This window comes from Canis lupus, chromosome 16 (genome assembly GCF_003254725.2).
Source record: "Canis lupus dingo isolate Sandy chromosome 16, ASM325472v2, whole genome shotgun sequence".
Classification (NCBI taxonomy): domain Eukaryota; kingdom Metazoa; phylum Chordata; class Mammalia; order Carnivora; family Canidae; genus Canis; species Canis lupus.
In genome coordinates, this window is record NC_064258.1 from 22,549,943 (window position 1) to 22,575,891 (window position 25,949).

Genomic DNA, 25,949 nt, shown 5'->3' on the forward strand with positions numbered 1-25,949 from the left:
TTATAGAAGCAACATTTGTTATCTCGTTTTGATTGCAATTTGGCAATTTTGTGAAGTGGGTTGACGTCACATTACAATCCCTACCATTTTATAGATGAGAGAGTTCAGTTCGGGATCATGCCACCAACCATACAGTCTTCCACAAACTATGGCTGTCTACATTGGCCCCTTCCTTTTTAAGCCTAGAATAAATCTTTCTGCAAGTCAGGGAGGGAAAATTCCTTCCCTTTACTTCCCCTATATTTTCTGTTCCAAACTTCTATCTGGACAGAGTGAAGAGAACCACTGCAACGCTGCTAGTACTCTACGAATTAACAACAGATGATACCTATCTGAGCATGTCCACCAATAGGTATGTGGAGAAGCTGGCAGGACCCCTAGCACTCATGACTAGTGGTGTGGGCCTCATCCTACTGACCTAAGCTTAATTCCCACCACTTCCCAATACACTCTCTCCTTCAGTCAGGACTGTCTCTCCATTCCAGTTTCATGCACTGGACTGTAGCTTTCACTAAACCCACATATAAAATGCAAGCTCATTTCCTTACTGTAGCTTTCCTGAGTCACTTCCTATTTGCTGTCCTCCCACCTGGAACTCTGTTGCCCCACCCTGATCCTCCACATAGCTGGGTTCTCATCATTCAGGGTTGAGCTCAGCCGCTACTCGTTCCAGGAGACTTTCTCTGTCACCCTTCCTAAAAGAGCCCCACTCTCCACCCCTCTTGTTCTCAACTGTAACCTCTATCTTCTGGTCTTTATAATGCTCATTCCTGTCTGAAGTCATCGGCCCCTCTGAGCCGACAACAGTACCTGGTAGAGAGCAGGAGTTCAAGGACTGTTTGTTGAATAATTAAACTCCTTAAATACACAATAAGCTTTGCTTCTCTACTGCATTTCATGTTGTTAAACTTTCTAAGAAAATTCATCATAACTTTTTTCTGAAAAATGAATATATTTAATACACAATTTATTTCCTAATGGTACAAAAGAGTATGCAGTGAAATTTAAGTTCCCTCCCACACCAGTTTCCCAGTCCTCTCCCCAGAAAAAAGCACTATTGCCAGTTTCCTGTGCACCCCTCCAGAGATAATCCATCCACATACACTGTGAGAGTGTATGTTGGGCTTTTTCTCCTTCTTATGGGCTATAAATGAAAGCATGGCATATATTCTTTTAGTTTCTTGCTTTTTTCTCTTTTCAAGATCTTTCTACATCAACACAAAGCTACCTTATTCTTGTTAATAGCTGCATAGTATTCCAGTGTGGTGAGGTATCATATGTTATCAGAATCATCTTATTGGACATTTACTTTACAGTCTTTACTAGCATAAATAAGGATGCAGTTATGGGCACCTGGGTGACTCAGTCAGTTAAGCACCTGCCTTCAGCTCAGGTCATGATCCTAGAGTCCTTGTATTCAGCTCTGCATCGGGCACCCTGTTCAGCCCATCTCCCTCTTCCTCTGTCTACCGCTCCCCCTGCTTGTGCTCTCTGTGTCAAATAAATAAACAAATAATTAATTTTAAAAATCCTTGAAAAAAAAAGGGATGTTGTGAATCTGCCTGTAATATTCTACATCTTAAATAATATTTAAACCATATGGTTTTCTAATTGTTTTCTGAACAGGTCTTATTTTCCTTTTCCTACATTTATTTCATATCCCTCATTGTCATCATGATTAGGTATTTATGGGGTTCACAACTAGAATCAGTATGAATCACTTCAGAGACTTATTGGATGGCCCTGTCCTGCCCCATCCTGCTCTGAGTGGGCTTGACTGTCCTTAGACTTTAGCCAGCCAGTGCACAGAGAGCCTGCTTGCTATAAAATAAAGGCAGGCCTCCTAGAGAGCACCAGCTATTTAGAAGTTAAAATAACTTTACATAAAAGCTTTCATAGAAAATAAAAGTCACTTCCACATGAAATAAAAAGGGTAAGGGAAATTTAATTATACAAATTAATTAACTGGAAGTCTGAAAATTAGCACTTCACCTCCTGATGCTTTCTCTGACTTAGGATACTAAACCCTAAAAGGCTGCTAAAAAAGTGTCCCAGTTAATGGGTAACAGAAAAACTCCCTAAGCCTTTCCACAGGCAGAGTTCCAGAGAAACTAATCCAATTTAATGCCTTGTTCATGTGTGCCAACTAGATACCAGGTGCTAGGGATATATACAACACCAGTACGAGGCCCCTAACTTTAGGTAGCTCATAGCCCATTGGGGGTAAAAGTCAGAAAAAACAGGAAAGTCTATTACCATAATTATAATGGTAAATACTTTGAAATATCAATGAACTTAAGACTGTAGGCCCCAAATGAAATAGAGAAGACAGCATCAATGGTATCTACGTAGACACTTCTTTCCCTTCTAGGAAAATGTCATGGAATCACGAGCAGAAAAAGATAAAGACTGAATTATGAAGAGACAACTGGAGATAAGCCAAAGTGGTATAAATTCTAAATACCCACTGTCCAGAGGTAAAATTATTGACATGATACATAGAAGGGCTGGGGGTGGGGAGAGACGTGTGATCTGGCAGGAGGAAATGAAACCAGCTCACTTTATTTTTAGAGCAGAGTGGTGGATGTAACATTCACTTAATATAAAAAGTTCTCGAGGCTTTCCCTCGGTTCTTTAGAACACACTGTCTTTTTAAAAAGAGAGTAAAGTGACAGAATGTTCATCTGGGAGTCAGGTGCTCACTGAGCCTCTCTGGCCATGACTATCATGTGGCCCCACATATTTAATACTGGTGCTAGTGTTACTGTCATAAAGGTGCTAATGAGTGGTTGTCTTCTAGGTCATTCATTTGGATTTCAGCTCATTGGTAGAGAGCTACAAGGGACCTTAGAAATAATCACCTTCGATCTCTTCACTTCACCAGTGAAGGCTTCTGAGACCCAGAAATATGAAGTGACTTGTTTAGGATCTCCTAACTAATAAGTGACAGAACTGAGACTTGTGTCCAGGTTTCCTAATTTCTAACAGAGGCTGTTTTTCTCCTGTGTTGTTTGTTTCTTGAAAGCTAAGGATTCTAGGGCCACACATTTTTTCAGATTGCAGTAAGGCTTAAAATGGTTACCCGGAAATGGAAACTTCACTACAGGAAGATTGACTCTAAAAGTAAAATGGACGCCAGCCACTCATACAATAACTGCAGGGAAGACCTGAAAAATCAACTCCACCAATAGCTTAGGAACTAGTCTTAGGGTCCAAGAAAATGTGTGACAGCCTCCTGTTCCTGATGGGGCAAGAATGAGGTATGCATGCTCCCATTCTCTGGGTCCTATTCCTTTCCATACAGCAACATGATTGCAAAATTAGTTAATCTTCTAGAGGACAATGTCTACTTTATTGTGACTGCTGAGAGTACATAAAAACAACAAATGATTTTGAAGTAATAGATACATTAGATAAAAACTTATTCCCTGCTTTATTTTCCTGTCTTCTTTCAGGCTTTCCTATAATACTGATACTTTTCCTATCTGGGGACCCATAGCCTAGATTCTTCTAGAGCTCTACACCCCAGGACTCGATCCTGATCCACAGGTGGTCCGACCACACAAGGCCTCGTGCAGGCTCACCTGCCTGACATCTGTGCTGACAGTTTGAACTTGAGCTCTATTGCCATGTGTCACCAATCTACTACTTTAATGGACCAGACACACCATCCACTAACAGACACTGAACCTATTCTCTAGTCCCTCTATCCTTCAGTCTCAGCCTAACAAGCAAGTCTCTTTCCTTTGTCCACTGTCCCTTTTCCTAAAGGTCTGACCATGCTTATCTTTACATATCTCAGCCCTGCACAAAAGTGAAAAGTTCTGTCTAGCAGTGGGGCTACAGGTTTCTTTGGGTCATAATTCATCATCTAAAAAGTCTAATTTTAAGGAATAACCAATTGTCTTCTGCAATTGGCAGTTTGAAGTCAAAATCCCTATGACTTGTTCAACCTATGAAGGCACACTGCCTCACTCTAGCAGCCCTCAATCTTGCCTCTATTATCACATGCTTTAGTTCCATCTGTTCCTCATACAAAGCAACAGGATGGGGAAAAAAAATCTTTAAATAGAACCTTCTTACATTTAAAATTAAATAACATTCTTGAGGGGGGAAAGACACCCTGTAAGCATGTAATAGTTCCAAACTTGAAAAAAAAACTATCATTTTTCCATCATAAAACCAAATCCAGTGATGTAAAACATTTAGATAAGGGTCAAATATTAAATACGCTATTTAGAAGTACAGGAAAGTACAGAAGGAAGACTTCATTCACGTGTTCATAACATAATTTTCTAGAACACTGTCATGCTCAGCTTAGGCCTTCTAGGATGCTAGAAAAACCTATCATGTATACCTGAGACACTATAAATTCTTCTTTCTGTGCCACAAGAAGGTACTCTTCATTCTATCCCAAAATACACACAAAATGCAAATGCTGAAATGGTTATCATTTCAGAGCCATAAAAGATGTTCTTCTAGGAAGTAAACCAATAATTATAGATGGGATGGTAAGTGCTGAGAAAATAATCTGCCCCAGAAGCTAATCCAGTAAGTCCAGTCACGATAATCTCTTTATAACATTTAGTGTTAATTCAACAAATATTCCCTAAGTCCTTTACACATGTCAGGCACAGTGTCTGGGAGTAATGAAATTGGTCAGAGATTGCTGCCCTTGTAGAGATTCACACAAAAGACAAATTATTATCTGAGTAAAAAATAATGCTAATCAAAGTACATGACTCTACTTTCATTTTTTTCCCCAAAAAAAACCCACATGAGTTGTAGAGAGAGAGCACCACTCTTTGCTGTCTCTTTTTCAGAAAATCCTTAGAAACCACAAAATTTCATTTTCCAATTCTTTGATTCGTTTGCTTTGATAGGTTAGGTCACTTTATCAGTTTCTATCAGTCCTTAGTTATTCAAGTCATATTTAATGTCACCAAAAATGGTCACCACTTAGTGTTACATAAGAGTAACTATAAGCTCTATGGTGCAAGACAAAAGACCAACTTAATTTTGTTCACCACTAGAATTTCCTTCATTCACTATGTTAGGCACTAAGAACAGAACAGTCACAAAACCAGACAGGTTCCTGCTTCTACTGAGTCTACACTGAGATGGACATTTGTCAAAGAATCAATAATTAGTAGATAATTAAATAATCCCACAAGCAAATGGAAAACAATAACTGTGCCACTGATGTGAGAAGAAACACAAGGTACTTTGAGAGTCTCCAACAGGTTCAGAGCTGGTCTTAAGAAGTCTAGGAAGGCTTCCCTGAGGAAGCCGATGATGAGATGGAATCTGAAAGATAAACCGGAAGGAGAGGGACCAACAGTCTAACCAACTAAAGCATAAAGCAGTAGCTAGCCATGGTTATATTAGTCAAAAAAGGAACTGCAAAAATTGTTATTTGGGGACATTTTCTGTGTCCAAATCTATCTGTGGCTTTCATTTTCAAAAGGACAGTAAAATCAAACTGCTCCAACTACATGGATACTATTTTAACTTCTTAATAAGAAATTCCAACCAAAGGAAAGAATGGAACACAGAGTGTTAGGAACATTCAAATTCCTGAAATATCAAAGTTGTGATCTGGAGCTTTAGAAAGTCATTTCCATGGGTAGAAGGTCCAGGTGGGAGGTTGGATTGGTATGGGTTTACCTTCAAGTAAACTCCTGAAGGGTTCAGAAAAATATTGAAGAAAATTCAGGAGTACAATTTATTCTGAAATAGACAAAGGCTAGACTAGACTATATATATATTATAGAGTATCCAATGATCAACTTCTCAAACTGAGCCAGATTTTTCCAATGGAACCAGACCAGCTGGAAATGTGCAACCTTCAAAAAACAAAACTAACTAAACAAAGCAACAGATTTTCTATTTAATACTCCTTGCTTCATTCAAATTTCAATGTGGACAAGACTATAGCTGTGGCTTCTACAAGGTTAACAGCCTTAAGACAGAAGTAAAATGTAAGGTTATGAGCCAAAACAGACTAGAGTTTAAACCTTGGCTTCATCACTGACTGGATGTATGACTTTAGGTAATTTATGTGAATTCTTGAAATCTCAGCGAAAAACAGGGGAAACAACTCAGTGTACATTTGTTGATTTTAGGCTACTCATCAAGAACAACTTCCTACTTTGGGGGAAACCCCTACTGCAGGCCAGAGGTGGGGTCCAGATAGTCTCTGTCTGTGTAAGCTGGCAGCAGAGGCCCTGTGACCTAGGTTTGACCACCTGGTGCTCCCAAGGGAGAGGCAGTAACAGAGCATTCCTGTTACAGTCCTGGTGGCTGGTGCAGGGTCCTAACTGCACCTTTCTCATGGAAGCAACTTGATATTTTCCTCTGCTGTCAGCCTGCCTTGGAAGGAGCCCATTTTCCACTACGATTCTCAAATAATCTCCCCCTCCATTCTATGAGCTACCTGATGACCCTCCAACAAATTCTTTTTATCCTTACCAAAGGTCAGTTTCCTTTTTGAGGAGGAGGGGAGTCAACAATTGTGGTTATTACAATGTCATTATGGAAGATGGTAGAGACAGGAAACACAGATGAAGCACTTAGCATAGCACCTGATATATAGAAGATGTATTTGTGATAATTGAATAGTAAAGCTAGATCCTGATGCTCTGAAAGACTTGATTTTGAGATCAGAAAATACTCCTGTCCAAGTTTCATGAAACAATAAAGCAGCTCAAGCCAGAGTTTCACTTAAGCAATGAAGATTAAAAAGATCCTGGTACCTATTTAAGCCTGGGCTATAAACGGTAAATAATCATTAATAAAACATTCTTATTTCCTATGGCTTAAACAGCAACCCACCATTCCCACCCACCAGCCAACTCTGCTTACATGTTCCCCTTGACACAGTGCTCCCAAGTCTTTTGGAAAAATATCCTACCGAACTCAAATTAATTAAAATGTGAGGTTACCTTTCTAGATGAAAGCTCTTCCATGTCTTACTTAGATAATGAATCTAAATTATTCTGATAATAAAATGGTTTTTAGGTTAGTGGCAGTCATTCAAGGGATCCTTAGAGCTAGCCAAGTATATGGAAATTTATACCACCCCCTCAAAATACTACTAACTCTTAGATATTAAAATCCAATACACATTTTATTTATTTATTTTTAAGATTTTATTCATTTATTTGAGAGTGTGAATACGCCCACACAAGCACAAGCAGTGGGGAAGGGGTAGAGGGAGAGCAGACTCCCCAGTGAGTGAGAAGCCCCACTAGGTGCTTGAACCCAGGACCTCAGGGTCATAACCTGAGCTAAAGATGGACACTTAACTGACTGAGCCACCCAAGCAACCGGAAAAACAATCCAATACAATCCAATACATTTTAATATAAGAGGAACCAATAAATGGAAACAGAGAATCTAAGACAAATAGTGTGAAAAATGGACCACAGCTATTCTGTGCAATTCTAAAATTCTCTGGAGATAAGTCTCTAAGAAGACTAAAGACCTCTAGCAGAAGGAAAAGCTTCTTTACAAAGAACAACAACAAGGACTGATGAGAGCTATATCACAGTAATACAGTAGCATAATCACTCATCAAGTCATACTCATCAATTAAGTTAATCAGGAAATACTTAGTTTTGATTAAGCTAGTTCTAACAAATTTGGCTCTACCACTTTCATCCATTCTAACTAGGACAGGGAAGAGGTGTTCAGTCTTAAATCATACCATCGTTAGTTTTGGGGAAAAATTGGGGGCAGGTACTGTCCAAGAGAAATATAATGAAACATACGTACTTTAAAATTTTCTAGTAAACTCATTAAAATGAGTAAAAAGAAAACAGGTAGAATTAACTTAAGGCTAATAGGGCTGTTGCTGGAAACACCCACTGTTTCTCAGCTCCACTTGCAGCAAGATGCCTGCCAATGGAATGTGAGTGGAAGGAACATGTGCCACTTCCAGGTCAAAGCTTTTTAAGAAGGAGCTCCCTCTCCCTGCCTGCCCCCCATGTCCTCTTTCTCCTTTTACAAGCCAGATATAAAAAAAATTAAGGTGTCCCTGGGTTTGTTAAAGCTAAAAAATGGAAACTGACTGCTATTTTTCTTCATAGAAAAAAGCAACAACTTGCTCACCAGGAATACCTGCCTTGGACAACTGGGTAAGAAGCAAAATAAACTTCTAATGTGTTTAGCCATTATACAATCTGAGATTATTTACTATCGCAATTTAGCCTACCTAAACTGACAGATCTAGTTGCAATTAAGAAAGAGGACCCAATATTTGATTTCAGTTTACTTTCATGGTGACAACGTGGTATGTGGTAATTCACGTAGTAGGAAAGATAAATTAATCATAAGAAAGGTTTGGATCGGCATATTGAGATACAAAATGGGTTTTTAAATTAAATTAAATTTTACTTTACATTTTATTTTATTTTATTTTATTTTATTTTATTTTATTTATTTTATAAACTTTAAGTCCAAAGCGGGGCTTGAATTCACGGCCCTGAGATCAAGAGTTGTATACTCCACTGACTGAGCCAGCCAGGCACTCCAGAATGAGTGTTTTAAGACAGATGAAAAAGTAAGATGTAAAGCATTTTAATTATTTCCATTATTTAAACAAAGTTTATTAGTTTTCTTCCTAGTACTACACATCGTGTAAATTGTAAAGAGGCCTTAAAAAAACAAAAAGCAAGAGATTCTATATATTCTGCTTTTATTTCTTCCTTTCTTTACTGACCACCGGTGAATGGTTAACTTTTTAAACTTACTTCCAAGAATAAACTTTTTCCCACAGGCCGTTAGTTAATCAATGACAAAATTCCTCGAAAATTTTAATGTGGTGAGGCTTCCTTCTTTGCAAGAGGATTTGATAGAGTCTTACTTCAGCCAAATCCTGTTATCATTTTCCTAAGCCAAGATTTAACCAAATGGGACCTAAGAAATTAATCACCACTTTTGGGGGCTCTCGTGTTAGCATTAGACATATCTTTTAAAAACAAAGATCTATTTCACTCTGAAAACAGATTTCTTAATCAGTTAATTAAATATAATTTAAAAAGCTACATAAAGTCCCAGAATTTATAATATAGGCTGATATATTATAGATTATAATGAATGAGTCATCAAAAGGGTATATTTATTCATATTAATAACTGGAAATATGATGTACTTTCTACAGTGTGGCTGGTTTTTTTTTTTTTTTTGGATCAAGTTCTTAAAGATATAAAACATCACTAAACAGTGTGAACATTGCTTACAGGCCAAATCCTACACCTACCATCTACACCTGCTATATACTTCTAATAATCTGAAAACTGTTTAAGAAAATCAACAATTTGCTTTGGGAGCTAAGACTAAGCAGAAGCACAGCTTCATCATTTAGCAGGCCTGCAGAATGGAATAATGGCTTCCAAGCAGCTGTTTAGGGGTTTATAATTTTATAATTAAACACAGTTACCTGTTTATATATGATCTGTACTCTGTAGAATAAAGATTTAAAGAAACTCCCTTTTATAAAACAAAATGTATAAACATTCTCTTTCCCATCAGAAACCAACGAAACACCAAAATAGGACCAGATACATAAAACACTGCAAAAAATAGTTTTTATTTAAGAGGAAAATAAGACCAATATTAGCAAGGGCAAAGACAGTAACAGAAGCCAAACCTCTAAACTACTAGACTCTGAAACCAATGGATTTCACATCACACTAAAGACCAATCTACAGAATATTGAGGCCTCCTTTCCTTTTGTCCCTTCGTCCTTCATTTCTTTTTAAAGATTTTATTTATTTATTTGACAAAGAGAAAGAGCGAGAGACAGTACAAGCAGGAGGAGCAGCAGGCAGAGGAAGAAGGGGAAGTGGTCTCCCTGCCAACATGGGACTTGATCTCAGGTGGGGATCGAGCCCAGGGCCCTGGGATCATAACCCGAGCTGAAGGCAGATACTTAACTGGCTGAGCCACCCAGGTGCCCCTCGTCTTTTCTTTCTTTACCTCTGCCTACGTCTAAAGAAGCAGTGGAATAGAAAGTGTGCTAGGCTGAGATTCAAAACCCTAAGTGAAGTTGAAGCAACCTTGGAAGAATCTCTTCACATCTCAAGGCCTCAGTTTACTCATCTGTACAGAGGGTATGACCTCTTAGGCCCTGGCAGATTTAAAGTTTCACAATTTCATAAAATAACATCTTAAATTACAACTAAAATTTTTTTTGGTCATTTTTTGGAAATGATACTTTGAGTTGGTATAGCTCAAAGTTGGAGTTGGATATTTTGAGTTGATATAAATAATTTCAATGACAAAACAAGTTTCATTCAGCTCGCTATAAATTTCAAACCTGTATAAAGTATGCTACTTTAACATGTCCCTACGTGAAGACTGCACAACTTAAAACCTAGCATATAGCAAAGGACCTCTCATACAGAACAAAGCAATCTTAACAATTATCAAAAGACTATAGTTGATCATTTATATTACAATCCAGTTAAACCAAAAGAGTGCAAAGGCTATCATTATGAGTTAAGTTCTTCATTGTAGAAAGAAACAAAAAATGGTTTCCCAACAGGACACAACAAATAAATTCCAAGATATGCACATGTATCTGTCAAGGTGAATTTTCTTCAAATGCAATGAGTTTATCTGATAATGTTTAGTATTTGTCTTTAAGTGGATATTTATTTTTAAAATGGAATTATTTACCACTTACAATAAGCCTTACAATAGCATAGCCATAAGCTCTCCCAAGGGTGTAAAAACCTACTTAGGAAGTAGAGACTTATGGACAATACTTCATTTCAATCTTTTTCAATCTGACACACAAAAAAAATCATGAAAATGTCTCCATGTGTAATACTACGTTCATAGGACGACTTATGGCTCTTGGGACTTTTTGCCTACATATTGTTTGAAAACTATGTGAAAGAACTGAAAATAAAAGCAAAACAAAACAAAAAAAAAACTCAAGATCTAGTTTTAACACTGTACTTCTCAAGGCAGATGTTTCCCAGGAATTGTGGTGTTGCCTTCAGATACTCTGAGTGACGTTTATCACTGCGGGTATTACACTGATAGCTCATCCATCTGCAGAGGAAGGCTGAAACCTTCCAATTTGTAACCAGCAGTTGCTTCTACATGCTTAAAATAGTCTTGAAATAGATGGAACTGTTTGTAACTCTATATCTAAGACCCACATTCTTTCTCCCTAATAACTTCAAAACATGACCTGATCAATTAAGAATATTATACTGCAGCACACACAAACACAGTACAGTGGTTGAGAAAGATGGGGGGGTGGGATGGGGAGATGTGCCATTTTCTGCCAAGGGAACTATGCTATATGTTAAGCTGTAGTTTTCAATTCTGTAAAATAAGGAAATCTTGTGTATGTGTATATGCGTACATATATATATGTATATATATATATATGTACGCATATACATATCACCTACTTAGGGATTGTTCTCAGAGTTATAAGATGGAAATGACATAAAATGTTATTACAAATGTTATTTGTAAAATATCTATACCTTAATTGGTACTCTTTACAAAAGGCACTTTATTATTTTGCACACTGCTTGCCAGGGCCATGTTCACGTTCTACTAAAATATCCTTCGCTTATCTCTTTTCTAATAACTGTCTTGGTTTTTGTGAGGACTAGAACTGGGAGAAATTCTAGCAAGAGAAAACTCTTATTTGTCAGTGTCAAGAGCTGCATAAAGTGTCCTTTAATTCTTTGCTGCTAGGACTCCATCAAAAAGAAGGCACCAACAGTCCCTGAGCTTTCTTATTATTCTCCTGGTTATAGAAGGTGTTTTCTTGTTGAATTCATAGTCTATGAACCATGACAGTGATTTTTCTCATGTGTCTTCCATGGTTGTAAAAGAGAGTGAAGCTCACTGACCAACATGCAAATGAGACCTGCAGCTACCTAGGACCCACTTCGCTCAGGAATGGCTTACCCACAGTTATATAGTCATTGTCCCCTCCAGGTACCTAAAGGTGCTTAATCTGACTTGATTCAAGGGGTTGAAACCAAAATGGTTTTCCGTCAATTCTTCATTAGCAGGAGATTATTTGAACTCTGAGGAGATCAGCCATCTACTTTTCAAGGACAAGTTTAAAATAAATTTCTAAGAATATAAATAACAATGTGCCATTTTTGTTGGTGTAAATAATCACCCACAGAAAACACACTCCCACATAGAGAATTTCCCTGGAAGTACAACTGTTAGTTAAGATAAATAACATACAAATAACTTCCACAGAAGACTGGGTGATATATATCCATTACAATGGATGCTATTTCTAAAAGATCAGTTGCCAACCTTTAGGGTCATTTTTTTTTTTTAAAGTAAAATAACATGAGTGTGTTTCTAATGAGAATATAGAACACTAAGCCAGAAAATTAGTAAGTAAACATTGCATTCTAAAACCAAGAGAAATGAATGCAGTTGAATCTCAAAGCAATCATTTTCAGCATTTGGCTTGAAGTATATTGCCATGAATTTCACATTAATCAAAGTGCTTTTAACCCTGAAAATACTGCAACATCACCGGTTTGTTCCTAAAACTGTGGCACTGATTTAAAAACAAATAAGCAAACAAACAAAAACAAAGAAAAAGAAGATAAAGAAAAAAAGCTGATTAATTGAAAACTAACTTCCTGGCAGTAAGACCTAAAATAAAGATGCCAAAAGGATGAAAAAGCAAAAATCAAAGCAAGGCATGATGTACCAAAGTATCGCTTCCCAATTGAAAACATACACTTCTGTATTCTTTTCAATCACTAACTTTACTGCCACTAAAATAAAGATTATTTACTTTATTCTGAACATTTTTTCTCTTACTAGATAAATGAAGAATGCTCCGGTTCTGGGAAGATACATGTCCACAGCGGGGGGAAACGTTAAATACGGAGTCTAGAGGAAAGAAAGAGAATCTCAGTGCTTCCTGCTCTTCAAGTTTCACCCCAGGCCCTCCCAGTTACTGAGAGACCTTCTGCCCTGTCTCAGTGCGTCTATTTCCTGCATTCTACTCAATATACTATCCATAAGGTTTTTGCCCTGATTAATATTTAGAAACCAAAAGTTTAAAAAATAGAGTTAAAAGACAGACCAGAAAAAATAAATAAAATAAATAAAAGACAGGCCAGAAAAAAAATAAGCAGCATAGGTGAGAGACAAAGATTAAAAAATCGTTAAAATACAAATTTTAGAGATGAATCAAAGAAAAAAAAAGATGAAAAACCCAATTCAAAAAATTGGAAAAAAGTAATAAGCAGGCGATTCAAAAATGAATACTAAAATGTTCAATAAACATAAGGAAAGGAAATTAATACTTAAAAAGGAAACAATAAGATAGTATTTTAACCTGTCAAACTGGTCCAGAAACAGCACAGAATAGCCTTTCTGGAGTATAATTTTATAATACAAAGGAAAAGCACTAAAAATATGAATTTATCCTTTGACTCAGCAATTCCTAAGTAAATAACTGAGAAATAAAACAAATGTTTAAACAGGTGTTTAAAATAGCAAAAACTAAAAACAAATGTCTACTAACAGGAGGACTGGTAAAAACCCATATGCCATAAATAATGAAATGCAATGCAAGCACTAAAATTTTATTAAAATATAAATGGATATGGAAAGACTATTTATTATATGAATTGAAAAAAAGAAGACCACACCACTTAAATTTGTTTTCATTTATGGCTATATTATAAAACCCATGAAGAATGCAACACAGGCTGTTCTTGGATGTCTCTTCTTTGGAGAGGGGGTAAGAGTATGTTTGCCTGTGGAAGGAAGTTAGTATTCATGAACAGGAAAGTAGAACGTAGTTGTTGTTTTACTGGATACATGTATATTTGGGGTGTGAAGGAATATTTGTGACCAAAACTATCGCAAATTGTACTGTTTTTCACAAATCCCTATATACACCCTTCTCCCAAGGTTTCCCAAGAAAACCTACCTACCCCATTGATGTTGGCCACAGCCATGTAAGTTGCTTTGGCGAACAGCATATGAGTATTTAAATATGATCTATGTCACACACCAGTAGAAGCTTTAAGTTCGTTGTGGTTGGGTTCAGCCTCTCCTGGTCTTCCTTCTACCACAAGAATGGGCCTGTACACAGAAGAACCCCTTGTCCAGGTTGGATCTCCAAATGAGAAGACACTTGGAGCAGAGCAGAGATCAGTCATAGCCATTCCACAACCACCAATATGTAATAGGAGAAGGAAATAAATCTGATTTAGGTCATCAAGATTTTGGGGTTGTTTGTTATGTAGCAAAGCTATTTGAAAAAATATCCAACGGAATGCTATTCTGCAAAATGTCATTATGGGAGAATTTTTCTCTTGTTTTGCTTATATTTATTTCCTAATTTTTCTATTATAACTATGTATTACATAATCATACAGTAGTTCAAAAAGTTACCTCAACAAGCCAGAAGTATTCATGCTGACCGCATATATTACAATATCTAAAGAAATACACACTGTCAGCTATTTATTAGCCAAGGAAGAAGAGCAAAAGAGCCATACACAAAAGCACTGGCAGTGCCCATCCCTGTACATTCCAGAGGGGAAGAAGCCTGAGCTAGTGAGGCTAGATATATTTTTGGTCCAATTGGCAATCTCCAAGCACAGAGATGAATACAGAAGCTACAGCTAAGGAACTCTGAAGTTTGTGGTCCACTGCACACTCATCTCTATTGGAAACTGTTATATCAAGATGCCTTATTAGCTCAATGACGTTAAACATTCAATTCATCTAACTCTCTCTGTCCTGATGCTACCCCCCAAAATCTTCTACATATAATATGGTCTTGTAGTTTTAAGCAATGGAAAAGAATTTGCTAATAAAAGGCTCAGATAAAGTTATTTAAGTCCATAAGTTAATAAACTGGGATTCAGATTTCATTTTGAGGAGAGAGAGCAACAAGGTGTTTTCAAAAAAAACACCTCCAAGCTCACTCTCCTCTCCTTTCCAGGAACCCTTATTCCTTCTTTTCTAATTCACAGCAGCACTACCAGTTATTTTGCTCCACTCACGTGTCAAGTATATGAGACTTTTCCTCTGCAGAGAACTATAAGCTCCTTGAAACTTTCTATATTCCCCACAGCAACAGGTGAGCAGTGGATTCTCAAAAAATATTTGTGCAACTGATTTCTGACCACATTAATTTGGCAGTTTCAGGGCATGTAGGCTTAGGATTTATGGGCAGCAGCCCTGCAGCAATCATATTTACTATTCCAAGTTATAGTCCTGAGCACTCGTTTACAAATTACCTGGAAAAAAAAAGTACAAGACTATGAGATAGATACTGTCACCACACCCATATTTCATAGACACAGCAAGACTCAGATAATTAATAACATTCCCAAGGGCAGTAGTAGTAGAACTGGGATTCAGAGTCTATTAGCTTGGTCTTGTGTATATTACCTCCTGCTAATTTTAGCTTCTAATGTAAGGCTCATTGGAAATGTAACAGGATAGAGAAAAATTATTATACTCCTCAGAAGAGTACCATGTGAGATTGGAAAGTTTGGAACAGGAAGTAAGAGCCTCCCCAAAGAGTGCTTGAATTAAAACAAATACCAATCTGTCTTCTCCGGAAGGCAGAGGTCACAGTTTTTGTTTGGTCGAGTAGGGTATGACAGCTTTAAAAAACAGTAAGGTCATCCACAGGCAAATTTCAAACTTTCTTTTTTTTTAAAGATTTTATTTTTCATGAGAGACAGAGAGAGAGAGAGAGAGAGAGAGAGAGAGAAAGAGAGAGACAAACAGGCTCCATGCAGAGAGCCCAATGTGGGTCTCGATCCCGGGACTCCAGGACCACGACCTGGGCCAAAGGCAGGTGCTAAACCACTGAGCCACCCAGGAGTCCCCAAATTTCAAACTTTCAATATCAGCGGTACTTCTGGGTAAAGCTCTATCACTGATGAATTGTGGATCATACAGTTGCCTCTCCCATGTTTTTTTCAGGCAGTTTCACTCCAATATTCAGTAACAACATTTTCATCATGACCCAGCACATACAAGACACAAATATATATCTGAAACAAAAATTTCAGAAAGTAATACTTTTCCCATAGGTACTTTTCCTACATGTACTTGCATTTTTTCTATTCCATTTTAATGAAAGAAATGCTAGTTACAAAACAGATTAATTTAATGATCCAGTAACCTGCAATTTAAAAAGCAATGGTCTAAACTCAGCAGATTTAAACACCCAATTTTAGGACATTAATTTTATTAATGTATTCATGTATGTATTTGTTTATTGTCCATCTACAAACTGTAACACTTGAAGAAAACATTCTGCTATTCTTTAAATTATCCTAATTCTGATTGTTCAAGAAAAGTAAGCACTCTACAAATTCTAAATTACATAGCTTATAAATTGGCAATAATTTTAAAATGTGACTTATTTCTAGAGACTAAGTCTAAAGACTTATCTGTTATATTTATTAAACATAACAGATTTTTAAAAATATTAAATTACTTGAAAATGCTTTCTAAACACAGGTATCTAAACACAGGTATCAAATATTAAATTACTTGAAAATGCTTTCTAAACACAGGTATCAATGCTTTCTAAACACTGTGCCTCATCTGTGAAAGTCTATGGCAGGCATGGTAAACACATGCCTTGCTGTTCTTTATAGCCCATGATGGATATCACTTATTAATAATGCTTGTTTTTCTTTCTTTTTTTTTTTTTTTTTTACCAAACCCCATTTAGGTCTTTAGTTTCTATCTCAATTCTCTCAGAAGCTACCCCAAAACTGGATTGGCAAAGAGATTCTTTCAATAAATATGTACTGAGACTACTACATGTCAGGCATTGTTTTGGGTATAGAGGGGCACACTAAAACAAAGAGCATCTACCCTCCTAGAACATGGATTTCAGTGAGGGAACCCACCAACATATGAATAAGCAAATGCATGAATCATTCCAGGTTGCTTAGGTGCTATGAAGAACATGAAGTGAGTAAGATAACAGAATGTAATGGTCGGGGTGGGTAAGTGCTACTTGAGAGAATAGGCACAGCACAAATACTGGTCAGGGTGTAAGTGCAGAGAAAGGAATCTATTTAGGAAGTTTAAGACTGTGATTTACCAGATATTAAACAGTTTATAGATTGCTAGAAGGGCTAATGAAAAAATCCTGGCTGAGTGTGCAGGAAATAGTAGCAGAGCTGTGCCACAGAACAGCACCACTATCAGGGCCACTGCCCTGACCACGATCAGGACACAGTGCTGCCATCAGAACCACCTAACCTCAAACATAACTGGCCCTTCATCCTGCCTCTGGATAGGTACACAAGCAATGGACATTGGCATATCTGCCATGGAAGCTACAGAAAAATGAAACTCCAGCAGAAAGAGGAGCACTATTACAAGCAGATTCGGCCTCTTCACGGCTTATGTCCATCTCACTTGGAATCTGGATGGCCAAACCTAAATCACAAATCTGAACCTGAGCAGCAAGGATAAAAGTAATACAATTTTTACCTTTTCAGGCACTGCAGAGGCATACACGCCTGAGAATCCAATTTTTGAGGAGGCTGCTGATTAAGTTCTGAGTGTGTGAAACAATAAAAAGGCTGAGAGTAGGAATGAGCTTAGTGTATTCACAGAGTGGCAAGAAGGCCAATGGGCTGAAGGTTGTGCAGCCAGAAAAAAACTGGCAAGACATGAGGTGGGGGTGAGGTTAGAGGGTCAGTGTCAGGAGTCTGATCACAGGAGCCTTGCAGGTCTTGATAAGGAGTCTAAATTTGTTTTTCTAAGTGTGGAGGTTAGTTATAGGATGAAGGATTTTATGCAGAGTAGCATGATCTGATTAACCTTTATAATAGATCATTTTATCGTTTTATAAACTATTCTCCATGTCTGCTTTAGTCAATGGTTTAAAAATGGCTAATTTGGGGATGCCTGGGTGGCTCAGTGGTTAAGCGTCTGCCTTCAGCCCAGGGAGTGATCCTGGAGACCCGGGATCGAGTTCCACGTTGGGCTTCCTGCATGGAGTCTGCTTCTCTCTGCCTGTCTATGTCTCTGCCTCTCTCTGTGTCTCTCATTAATAAATAAATAAATTCTTTAAAAAACAAAAATGGCTAATTTGATCTCATCAGAATGAGAATTTTAGAAATCAAAAGGAATAACTACAAGGTAGTATCTCTCAATTTTATCTCTGTTACAGAGATAGAAGTGTGAATATGACCGTCTCCACCTCCCCCAGGACAGAGAAGGGTGGTACAATGGCCGCTGGCCCAACCTTGGGCAGATGTCTCCTGCCAGCCTCCAAAGACATGTGGTTGACCAGGACGCACCTACTTAAAAAAAAAAAAAAAATTCAAACCCCTGGACTTAGAAACCTGAAGCTCTTCAAACATGAAAAAAATGGTGCAGTTAGAAAAGAAAATGAAAATTAGCCAGCAGAAATGAAATCAGCCTTTTTAAAGGAGTCCCAGTATCAACAGTGGCTTTTTGTTTTCTTCTCCAGTACACAAAACAAAACCAAAACAACAGGATTAAATAAAAATAAATAAGCCATCAAAGTAAATCATGTTTCAGGTAGTAAGCATTACACCCCAAGATTACATTTACAACAGACCTACTTTTTTTTTTTTTTAACAAGGAGTGAAGCCATTTAAAAGAAAATGTCAATTTAAAAAATGTTCCAGAATGAGAATTAGGGGAACTTTCCTTAAGTATATACCAAGTTAAGCAATTGTCTTGCTTTTGCCAGGAGCACCTGTTACTGGTGTGAGGTCACACATCTCAACTGTGGTCAAAACATTCTAATTTGCTTTTATTTTTACAATTATAATGTTTTGGCCTTTTGAGCCTAAACATATTTTGCTCCAATTTTAAAAGAAGACATAAAATTGCAGAAAGGGAGTCAGTTTTATACATCTCTTGATATATTATCTATTTCATGTATTTGTATATTAGTTATTTATATAATTTCTCTTACCTTTTTCTACACAGAGCAACCACAATACTGGCTTTGATGAATTCCTGCCATCTTGACAGACTCAGAAAAAACATTATTTGGCTTTTTTTCCATACAGCCTGCCTTAGTGATTTTTTTTTTCCACACATAAATTAAATCTGAACCAATCATTCTTTCCATGTCACAAACTTTCACCTGCTTCAGCTCCCCTTCCTATACTAAAGGAGACAAGTTGACACTTGGTAAATAAAAGAACATAGAAAATGTTCCACAGGGTTCAAACCAAATGCCAAAGACAGCTCAGAAGGATTTGTGGCAGCAGGTGGCTTAAGAAGGTACCCACTGTGTCCTGCCTCTGGGAGTCATGCTCTTGTGCATCGCTTCCCACTTGAATTTTTTTTTTTTGTTTTAAGATTTTGTTTATTTATTCATGAGAGACACAGAGAAAGAGGCAGAGACACAGGCAGAGGAAGAAGAAGGCTCCATGCAGGGAGCCCAATGTGGGACTGGACCCCAGGACCCTGGGATCATGACCTGAGCCAAAGGCAGACGTTGAACTACTGTGCCACCCAGGCGTCCCCCTTTTCCCACTTTGTAACAGGGTTCTTTTTTTCAAGGATATTCAGTACGGGGGGGGGGGGGGTGCGGTTTTCACATGGGCTCCAGTGAACCCTCCATGAACCTTCCACTGTCAGCTGGCTTTGACTGTTTCTTACCTCCTGCTGCTCCCATGCAAACCACCTACCTCCATTTACTAAAAGAACACCACACAAAGTTATAGTGTAAATAACACTCTTTTACACTCACACTTTATCCTTTCATCCATTTATTCATTCATGTTCATTTCTCTAGAATCATCAGTAATGTTTATCTGTTTTCCCATGCTATCCATTACCTTTTTCTCCCCATAAGAAATTATAAAAGACACCTACCTTTTGCATACTATTGTATGTGTTTTTGGTTTTAGTTTTTCTAAGAAAGTAGGCAGAGGAAGGGATTACAAAGAGATTAAACCATTCAGCTTCATAGATAAAAAGGACTAGAAGGAAATATTCAAAAATATTGTCTCTGGGCTACAGGAATAGTGAAAGCATTTTTAATACTTTAAATATTTTCTATAACTAGTATTTAGTAATTTTATAGTCATAAAATATTAATAAAAAGAAAATACATGACTACTGCATATATTCATGTCTCAGCTGTGTTCTTGAGTATAAGGTCTTCTAAAACTTGAAATGTCAAACAACCTGAAGTAAAAACCAAAAGCCCTTAGAAGATGAAAAACAGAGGCAGGAGGAAAATAGGAAATGATAGTAAAAGAAAGTAGGAAGTCAGGGAAATTTTTTAACTTAGAGATATAATGAATTTGAAAGTAAAGAGATTTGGTGTTAAAAATTAAAAATTAAAAATTAAAAAACTAAACTAAAATGGGAAAACAGGTTAAAAAAAAAAAGAAGGCAAATTAGGATAGCAGAGTTTAGCAAAAATGCCTAGACAATGTGCAAAGACAGACATCACAGAACTTCAGACTGTACCCAACAGACATAGACATCTGTAAAACAGTCAGGCAGCTGATGTAGAGAACTTGTGAGAATAAAGGATTAAGGAATATAAGTGATAACAGAGTTAGATCAGGATGAGGTTAAAGGGAAGAATGAAGAGGGAGATTGAAAATTAGGTGTCTGTGACTTCTGATTGGCATGGAGTCTGTTTCAGGAGCACTCTGTCCTGTTCCAGCTAATAAACAAGATTCTAGAAAGCACCTGGGAGGAGGAATATGAGTAGACGCCACTGAGGCTGTCAAAGTAACACGTTTGGTGTGTAGCATATATAAAGTCCCCTCGTTTTTTTTAAGATGTCATGTGAGATGATTAGTAGCACCGAGATCACTACGGGTTCATCTTTAACAAAACTGCCAGCTTCTTTATGGGATGTATCCTGTTTCTAAAATGACAGTATAAAATACAAAATCAAAGTTAAGACTCTGGAGTCAGGGATGCCTGGGTGGCTCAGCGGTTGGGCGTCTGCCTTCGGCTCAGGTCGTGATACTGAGATCTGGGATTGAGTCCCTCAATGGGCTCCCTGCAAGGAGCCTGCTTCTTCCTCTGCCTGTCTCTGCCTCTCTCTCTCAATCTGTGTCTCTCATGAATACATAAATAAATCTTTTAAAAAAAAGACTCTGGAGTCAGACTTTAGGATTGTAGAAATGTTCCTCACTTAAACACTTCAACTGCCTTATCTCTAATCTGAGGATGACTCCTAAGAAAAAAAAATTTCAAGCCACATAAGCAACATTGGCAGAAATAGAAGACATTCAAAGGCATCATCTTTATTATGTATTACTAGTCATCTTGTTTAAAACAATATTCACATCTGTATTAAACTGTAATGAACTATAAACCATAGACTCTTATTTGAGAAACACTTGAAAAGTTATTTGGTTCAACTATTCTTTTAGCTGAACCTTCTCCTTCAGTATCCCAGCTAACTGCCCAGTATGCTTGAACACTTTCAGGTCACGGAAGCCACAATTATAGAGGCAGTACATTTTATCTGTGGACAACTCTAACTCTGAGAAAGACTGACTTGCTTGTTCTAGGATATTTTATTTTTATTCCTAAAACTGCCTACATCTCCTCTTTTATGGTCAAGTGGTTTCATTTAACCAAATAGCTTTGTAGGAAGATAGCATATATGTAAATAGCAAAACTCGGTATTTTATATTTTGTTTTGCTAAAGATTTTGAGATAATAAGAAAACATTTTGTACATCATAAGCTATATACTAACACATATGATTAAAAAATATAAGTTACCTGCATTATCCTGATATCAAAACCAGACAAAATCACAAGAAAAGAAAACTACAGGTCAATATCCACGAGGAACATAGATGCAAAAATCCTCAACAAAATATTGCCAAACCACATTCAACAATACTTAAAAAGAATCATTCAGCATGATCAAGTAGGATTTATTATGGGGATGCAAAGATGGCTCAGTATCAGTGAGCATGATATACCACATCACAAAACAAAGGATAAAAATCATATGATTATCTCAATAGATGCAGAAAAAGCACTTGACAAAATTCAGTATCCATTCATGATAAAAAAACTCTCAACAAAGTACGTTTAGAGGGCACATATCTCAACATAATAAAAGCCATATATTAAAAACCTACTGCTAACATCATACTCAATGGTGAAAAATTGAAAGCTTTTCCTCTAAATCAGAAATAAGGATGTCCACTCTTGCTACTTTTATTCAACATAATACTGTAAGTCCTAGCCACAACAATCATACAAGAAAAAGAAATAAGAGGCATCCACATGGGTAAAGTAGTTACACTGTCACTATTTCCAGAGAATCCTAAAGTCTCCACCAAAAAACTATTAGAAGTAATAAATTTGAATACAGTAAAGTTGCAGGATAAAAAATACTCAGGAATCGGTAGTATTTCTAGACACAAATAACAAAGCAGCAGAAAGAGAAATTAAGAAAACAATCCCATTTATGATTGTACCAAAAAGAATAAAATACCTAGGAATAAACTTAACCAAGGAGGTGAAAGACCTATACTCTGAAAAATTTAAAATATTGATGAAATTGAAGATAACACAAAAAACTGAACGATATTTCATGTTCATGGATTGGAGGATTTAATATTGTTAAAATGTCCATACTACTCAAAACAATCTACAGAGTCTATGTAATCCCTTACCAAAATTCTAATAACATTTTTCAAGAACTAGAACAAAAAAATCCTAAAATTTATATAGAGCAAAAAAGGCCCTGAGTAGTCAAAGTGGTCTTGAGGAAGAAAAACAAAGCTGGAGATATCATAATTCCAGATTTCAAGATACATTACAAAGCTATAGTAATCAAAACAGTATGATACTAGCACAAAAACAGACACATAGATCAATGGAACTGAACAGAAAACCCAGAAATAAACCCATGCTTATCTGTTCACTTAATCTATGAAAAAGGAAGAATATACAATGGAGAAAAGACAGTCTCTTCAATAAAGGGTGGTGGGAAAACTGGACAGCCACATGCAAGATAATGAAACTGGGACACTTTCTAATATCACATACAAAAATAAAATGGATGAAAGACTTGAAACCACAAAAATCCTAGAAGACAACACAGACAGTATAATTTCTCTGACATTGGCCATAGCAACATTTTTCTTAGATAAAAATCTCCTAAGGTAAAGAAAATCAAACCAAAAATAAACTATTGGGATGATAAAAAAATTAAAAGCTTTTGTATAGTAAGGGAAACAACAAAACAAAGACAACCTACTAAATGGGAGAAGATATTTGCAAATGACATATCTGATAAAAGGTTAATATTCCAAATCTGTAAAGCGCTTATCAAACCCAACACCAAAAAGCCAAATAATCTAATTAAAAATGGGCAGAAGACTTGAAAAATTTCTCCAATTAAGACACACAGATGGCCAGCAGACTTATGAAAAGATACTCAATACCACTCATCATCACGGAGATGCAAATCAAAACTGAGTTACCTGTCAGAATGGCTAAAATCAAAAGCTCAAGAAATAACAGATGTTGGCAAAGATGTGGAGAAAAAGGAGCCCTGGTGCACTGTTGGTGGGAATGCAAACTGGCATAGCAACTGTGGAAGACAGTGTAGAGGTTCCTCAAAAAATTAAAAAGAGATACTCTATGATTTAGTAATTGTATTATTGGGCATTTACCCAAATAATATGAAAATAATAATTCAAAAACATATATGCACCCTATGCTTTTTGCACTGTTATTTACACTAGTCAAGAGATGAAAGCAACCTAAGCATCCATTAATAGGGGAACAGATAAGGAAGCTGTGACTATATAAAAATACACACACACACACACATAAACACACAATGGAATATTATGCAGCCATAAAAAGGATGAGATCATGACATCTGTGACAACATGGAAGGACCCAGAGGATATTACGCTAAGTGAAAAAAACCAGAATGAGAAAGACAAATACCATATGACTTCACTTATATGTGAAATCTAAAAATCAAATGAATAAACAAAAAGCAGAATCAGACCTGTAAATACAAACTCAATTGCTAGTGGTAAGTGTAAAAGAGTGGTAGTAGGATGGTCAAATTGGGTGAAGGGGAGTAGGAGATATAGGCTTCCAGTTATGGAATGATAAGTAATGTATAAGTAATGCCCATAAAGGGCACATCAAAAGGAATACAGTCAGTGACACTGTAACAGTGTTATATGGTGACAGATGGTACCTATACTTGTGCTGAGCACAGCATAATGTATAAACTTGTCAAATCACTATGTTGTATACTTGAAACTAATGTAACACTGTACTCAAAAAAATTTTTTTTAAATAGAAATGAGGTATTTCTCTTCTGTTCATAGTGATGTATTACATTTCTCTCACTAAAATACAGAAAAGTAAAGATATGTAAATTTTGTCCTCAGTGCACAAAGTGTAAAATATAGAAACCCACAGGCCATTATGACTATTCCATTCTGACCCACCCCATTAAGGGTAACTACCATACCCAGTATGGCAAAAATGATATGTACAGAGAAAATCTGCAGCGATATTCTGCAAGTAGAGGAGCATGCTGGGATATATAAGGAAGCTCAAAGCCCTAGCTTTGGGTATAAAAACATGACCCTGTTTTATTGGACTAGACAATAAAGCACATAGGTACATTCCAATCATTACCACCTACCTGAACTACCAGATGTTTACTGGATTATACTTTTGGCAGAACTGCACTCTGAACCTCTTAAGACCCTTTGAATTGACAATCTATTTTAATATAAATCTGGAAAAACAGCACAATTTTGGTGAGTAAAACGCAGTAATGCAGGGAAAAAAACTTAAAAAAAAAACTATATCCAGATCCTCAAACTACTGGAATTACATATATTTAGAGCTATTTATAATTAGCAAAAAGCAGCAAGAATGAGAAGCTCTTGATGGGACAGAAACAAAGTATCATATGCAAACTGACCAGAAGAAAAGAAAAACCAAAGATTCTTAAAGAAGTTCATACTGAAATCTGCCAGAAAAACTGAAAGAAAAATCCAGTCTAGTATGAAATCCTCCTCCCTGACCACCCCCACAGTGCTCTGCAGATGGCATATAATACCCATAAGCAGAGATGCAGATGCATTCATGTAATGCGCTTTAAATACATACATAATTACAACAGCTCATCAAGTCTTCAAGAAAAGCAAAGAAGGTTAAAGGTCACTTTCAAAATTTGTGACTTATCATTAGTGGTGATTTTTTTAAAGGTTTTAATTTTTTCTACCTATTTTCTTTTTGAGGAAGAGAGCAGGAACACAAGCAGGGGTGAGGGGTTGAGGAGGGGTAGAGGGAGAGGGTCAGAGAGATTCTGAAGCAGGCTCTGGGCTCAGCCCTAGGCAGGGCTCAATCTCACAACCCTGATATGACCTGAGTGGAAATCAGGAGTCCGATTCTTAACTGACTGAGCCATCCAAGCACCTCTAATTTTTCTTATTTTATATCACTCTTCCTCAGAATTTGGGGAAACCAAAAGGAGCCTTTATTCTAAAAGCAAGCATGAAGATAAAAATATTTATACTGAGGCGTAAGCCTCATCAGCCAGTGTAAACAAAGAGATTTCATGAACATTCTATCAATTTTCTTGGTGAAAGAAGACTTTGCCCACTGTCCCCATCCCTCTGAGAACAAAGGCCTACCCGCTCTTAGAACCCCAGTGAATATCACTGCCATCTGACTCACAGGATACCACTTTGGAGCACTCTCTTCAGGGCTAGCAAAACAAGATGTATGCAATTTCTGTTTGTTTTTGTTTTTTTTTAAATACACTTAATGGGTTCCTTTTAAGGATCAATTATTTCTGAATAAAATCTACCAAATTTCTAGGAGAGGCTCCAAAAGGCTGGGGGAAGAAACAGTGCTATTTGATGTAAGATTCATTTTGAGATATGCCTACAAATGTCTACTTGGATG

The 25,949-nt window shown here is 36.9% G+C and overlaps 1 protein-coding gene across 10 annotated transcripts in view; it reads right to left on the reverse strand.

Moving 5' to 3' along the window:
* PSD3 (pleckstrin and Sec7 domain containing 3) overlaps positions 1–25,949 on the reverse strand; it is a 588,043-nt gene that overhangs the window by 235,769 nt on the left and 326,325 nt on the right. For 6 of the 10 annotated variants that reach the window (XR_007402752.1, XM_035699985.2, XM_049095085.1 and 3 more), the window contains one exon: positions 12,832–12,903. The exons of the other annotated variants lie outside the window; for them this stretch is intronic. Coding sequence is in view for 5 of the 6 variants with exons in the window: in XM_035699985.2 (XP_035555878.1) it covers positions 12,832–12,903 (72 nt within the window). In the remaining variant the exon portion in view is untranslated. The remainder of the gene's footprint in view (positions 1–12,831; positions 12,904–25,949) is intronic. 10 annotated transcript variants of the gene reach the window in all.